Below are 5,128 nucleotides of genomic sequence, written 5' to 3' on the forward strand. Positions count from 1 at the left end.
TGGGCTCAAGACTATTTTGCATCTACATTATCAGGTCCCATTTAACAAAACCGAATATATTATCTGCTAAAGTATCTTATTACCTCTGATTATTAGGACTTTGGTATGCCTCAAATCAACATTTCACAGTTATGATCCCCCATAGCGTCTAACAATTCTGTTTAAGCAAGCACACAAGTTAGCTGAACATTTTAAAAATATTTAGATATTCTCTAGAAAACTAGGTTCTCAACCCCAGGCCAGCATGTCTGATCCAGCCCATGGAATTGTGTTATTCAGCCTGCAGGGATCCCCATGAGTCCAAAAACTCAGTGGTGGAAGAACACAGCTGCACTGTCACTCCTCTGCTGCCAAATTTTAGAACCCCTGGGGGCCAAATAGCGTAGCCTTGCATGCTAGATTGGGAACATGAGGCCCATCAGAGGTGGTGTGTGGGGCCTGACCCCATTGTGCACACTAGCCTTGTACCATTCATCCAGCCCATAGGCCCAAAAGATTGAGCACCATTGATCTAGAAATAAGTCATATCTGTCGTGATAATCATAACGTATTTGTAGTAACCTATCTATGTAGAGTAAAAGTATGAACACACTTTCAATTAATTTTTTATTTAACCACATATAAATACATCAGCAATTGGCATAATTTCCATAAAAATACAGTATTTATTTGTGCTATAACACTGTTTAGTCACAATGTTATATAAAGATATCCTTTTACCACTTTCTTGCATCTCAAGAACTTTTAAAAATGTTACTTCCTCCAAGCCCTTTAATGTGAGTTTCCTTATAGAAACTTTAAAGTCCTTTTTGTAAAAGTTAAAAAAGTTAACATATTTATTTTCAACTCTTCACCTTCACCCTGCCAAGGAGGCAGATATTAAAACTGGCAAATACTTATTATAGTGAACAGTTCTCTTCAAACTTTTTTTAAACATATGTTCACATTCTATTACTACTGTCACAGCTGTAGATTTTTATTTCTACAGCATCCACTACCACTAAGGTGCAGTCAAGGCTGAATATGCAGTACAGGCACCTAAAATCACTGTCCTGTAATTTAGCTGCTGACTGAGCAGAAAAAATAAAAACACTTATGACATTCAAATAAGCTATCAAATATTATAAATTGAGATTACTGCAATGCTTTCCAGGGCCAGTAACAACACATGTAACTTGTATATGTGCTAATAGCCTTTATAAATGTCTTTGCTCTGATACAAAGGGAAGTGAAGACTTCTGGGACATTAGAGCCCTGTCCATCTACAAATTCAGGGCCACATTTGGATGACAAAAGTATCAGCAGAAGGAAGAATAACTACACTACCTGGTAAGACAATTCAAACAGAGTATATTTAAACATTTGTTGTAGTGATTATATTTACACAATTTTTGACCATGCTCATACCACAATCAAGTTAATTTTATTACAAAGTTTTCTCCACTATTGTTTAAAGGATTTTTTCCAGCAATTTTAACACAAATGCATTAATTTAATGAAACTAGATGAACAATATATAAGAAAAATCCAAGAGGGCTTACATCACTGGGAAGGAAATGTGACATGAGCTAGGAAAGATTTTTTTTTGATACTGAGTTAGTTTGTAGCTCTCGTTGAGTTAAGGCAGTTCAGGGTTTATTCTAGTACTTTAATAAGGCTATACAAATATAAATGATACATTTTTCCTGAATATTCCCCCCTCTCCATATAAAACTTCCTATGTTTATCTGGTTATTTTAAATGCACATGGATGCTAAAAATTCTCGGACAGCAAGACGCTAAGCTATTCCTCAGGTGCAAATATTCCTCTTAATAGTCTACAACTTTTAAAAATAATATCCAAGTTAAGGTTCCAGTCCAAGTACATGCATTGTGTACACCTAAATGATAATGTTTAAACATGGTTTAAAAACCTTTCCCTTAGAAGGCAAGTTTAAATCATGACGTGTTTTTAAAAGGGATCCAGGACTAGCCGAGATCTTCTTGAGCTTCTCTAAAAAGAAAAGAAAAATTACTTCATATAGGCATGGCTAATGAATTGATGTCACTTCTTTGGAAATGTGTGATCAGTATCATGTTATCCAAAAGGAAGACCGGGGTGGTTAACATTATTCTGTGATGGTGATGGGAAAATCTTGATGCTATAGCACCATCCCTTAGCACCAGTATTTTAAATAAGCTTGCTTTGCTGAGACATACTGACAGCCTTGTTTCACAAATTCATTGGTTTTGAGAGCTGTAGTTGCTTTCTACAGTCATTTTGAACTTTTTTTGGATCAGTTAAGTAAAGAGTATATAATCATTTGCATAGCAAATTGTGAGGAACTAACCCTAAAACAGAAACCCACACAGTTTAAACAAATTCTGATTCTAGAAGTGCTCAAAGTGATAAAAGAAAGAATACAGACCTTCTCATTTTGAGTTGAGTATAAAAGGCGTTTCTAACAAGGATTTTTATAAAGTTACCAGCTTAAAAAGTTGAGATAGTTCTTTGAACAGAAGTTAGTCCTTTATTATCTTCAACACTCTATAAATACTGTTGTGGAATACTGTGATGAAATATGGCCTGGGATCTTTACTCATCACGTTACATAAGGGAATTTTTCCAACATTGACAGGATCTTCTACATCCCAAATTTCAGGCATACTGCAACCAGGCCTAGAAAATATTTGAATATATAAATAAAAATAATGTAACAGTAAAGAAATATAATCAAGTAGGTGCAATTAAGTTTACAAAAGGAGTTAAATGCAACTGACCTACAAAAAAAACTAGGGTTATGAACTCTTCCCGTTTTACATAGAATTAAAAATTTGAATTGTACAGAGGTAGTCTCCTACAATACATTCAGAGACATTCCTAGGAAGTTTGGTGACACAGCACTAAACACAGATATTTGCCGTGATGGCTGCCTCCCCTCTAACTCAAAGCCCAGTGCTTCTATCCCATTCACTCACCCCCCTGCTACTGGTAAAAATGTCTCAGAAAATTTTCCCAGAAAAAAACAAACTAGTTTTTTTTGGTTCACCCAGTATAAAAGGTATTCATGTAGGTTGAGGGTCTGTTTTATATTAATTCAAGCACTTTAAGTTTAATTCAACACATTTCAAGTTTAATGTACAATAAAAATGTACCTATTCTGATGAGTACTGTAATTCTACCATTAACTTGGCACTTTGAAGATAAGATATAGGTTATCTTAATTTAGACGTTATAATGTATACTGATATACAGAGACGACCCAAGCAAGGTGTGGGGCCTGGGACAAAATCAGCCTGTGCAGGACCCCACCCCTGGATGCAAGAAAGCCAATGGCAGATTTGGGGGGGGGGGTGCTGCTGAGCAGCTGGACATTAAGCTGGCAGCAGCGTGGAGTCACCATGGCCACTCCGCCAGCCCCCCAAAGCACGGGGCCTGGGGTGGTTCGCCCCCACCCAGGGACAGCCCTGCTGATATACTCACTTAGCTCTTCTTATGCACCATGACTCTTCCAGAATGTAATAATTGACTCCCAGTTTTAACAACCCTTCCTTCACTTCTTTTGCTGGCTTTCGACTATACATGGAATATACTACTTTAGTTCTGGCCCTTCGAAAAGAAAAAGAAAAAGGTGTTAGCAAACAGCACGGCAGACAGGACTACATATTTCTTGACAAATGTCAATCTACTGGATCACGGTGTACATGTAAGTGGTCTATGCAACCATTACACCAAGATCTTCAGAGCATACATCTAGGCAAGAATATCAAGTGGAGGCTGCCCTAGATCTGCCAGCCCTCCTCTAGACCATCAAGACAGAATCCAAAGGCCAGTCTAACTCTGGACATTCAGTGCCTTGATGGTTGTAGCTTCTGCCAGAGAGCAACAGATTAGAGTTGCTGCTGACTGCCTCAGCAAGGGCACATTTCTGTCAGGATGATGTCCCTTAGCTTTTCTCCAATCAAGGAGTACCTGCAAGGCACTGGCGGCTAGGGGTTTCAGGTGCCGTATACTCATCTTACACTGGAGGCTGCAATACTGTAGCATTTTATAGGAGCTACCCCCACCATGTTGCCACCCAGCCCTCTAGTCAGATGCAGCTTACGGTCATACCCATGACCAACAAGATATTAAGTATGATTAAAACGAAAAGCCTCGAATACTACAGTGAGAGGCTTATTATAATTAGGCAAAGAACAGTGGATAAAAAGGCTGTAATAAAATTATATTGATGTATTGATGTAGTTTGGCATCATTTAAAATAGAATAGCAAAACCAAAAGACTATAATGTGAATTGTGCGCTAGCTGGATCAACAAAACTGGGAATTAATTCTAAGATAGATTTTACACAGGAACGTGAAAGCAGAAATGTCAAACAGCAAGTAGATGTTAGGCTGTAATATAAAATGGCTACAAAAATGCCAACAGGCTAAGGAGACAGAGGTACATGTCACAAGAAAATGGATTTGAAACAAAGCTTATTAACCTCAAAATGAACATGGGCCACCAACGCAATGCCATAGCTGGCAGAGTTAATCAAACACTGGCATGCATCTACCGAGGCATCTCGAGCAAGGCTAAGAATGTCATCTTCCTGCCCTATTTGGCCTGGTGAGACCACAGCTAGAGTACTACATCCAGTTCTGGGTGCCGCACTTCAGGAAGGATGTGGAGAAGCTCAAGAGAGTCCAATGGAGGGCCATACACATGATCAGAGGCCTAGAGACTAGGTCGTAAGAGAAGAGGCTGAAAGAGGCTGTTCAGCCTGGAGAAGAGGAGACTCAGAGGGGACTTGGTGGCAGCCCATAAGTATGAGGGGCATATATCAGGGCCTGGAGGAGCATTTATTCACCAAGGCTCCCTAGGGGAGGACGGGAAATAATGGGCACAAACTGATTGAAGATCGGTTCAAGCTAGACATAAGAAAAAATATAATTACAAGTCGAGTACTGAGAGTTTGGAACCGGCTCCCCCCAGAGGTAGTACAGTCACCCACCCTGGTGAAGTTCAAAAAACATCTTGACACCCACCTTGCTGGGGTCATCTGACCCCAGCAGTCTTTCCTGCCCAAGTGCAGGGGGACTGGACCTGTTTATCTGTATGGTCCCTTCCAGCCCCTAACATCTCTGAAACTATGAAATGTGATG

General features: G+C 39.3%; 1 protein-coding gene across 1 annotated transcript in view; it reads right to left on the bottom strand.

Annotated features, from left to right (window-relative positions):
* Positions 1–589: 589 nt before the first annotated feature.
* The window catches only part of DPY19L1 (dpy-19 like 1), an 86,525-nt gene continuing 81,986 nt past the window's right edge, over positions 590–5,128 (bottom strand). The window contains exons 22-23 of the mRNA XM_019538528.1: positions 3,464–3,589; positions 590–2,659 (exon numbers count right to left, since the gene is read on the bottom strand). Of these exons, the coding sequence (XP_019394073.1) occupies positions 2,503–2,659; positions 3,464–3,589 (283 nt within the window). The 3' untranslated portion in view covers positions 590–2,502. The remainder of the gene's footprint in view (positions 2,660–3,463; positions 3,590–5,128) is intronic.

The sequence above is a fragment of the Crocodylus porosus genome, unplaced genomic scaffold (genome assembly GCF_001723895.1).
Source record: "Crocodylus porosus isolate Cpor-Errol unplaced genomic scaffold, CroPor_comp1, whole genome shotgun sequence".
In the NCBI taxonomy this organism is placed as follows: Eukaryota; Metazoa; Chordata; order Crocodylia; family Crocodylidae; genus Crocodylus; species Crocodylus porosus.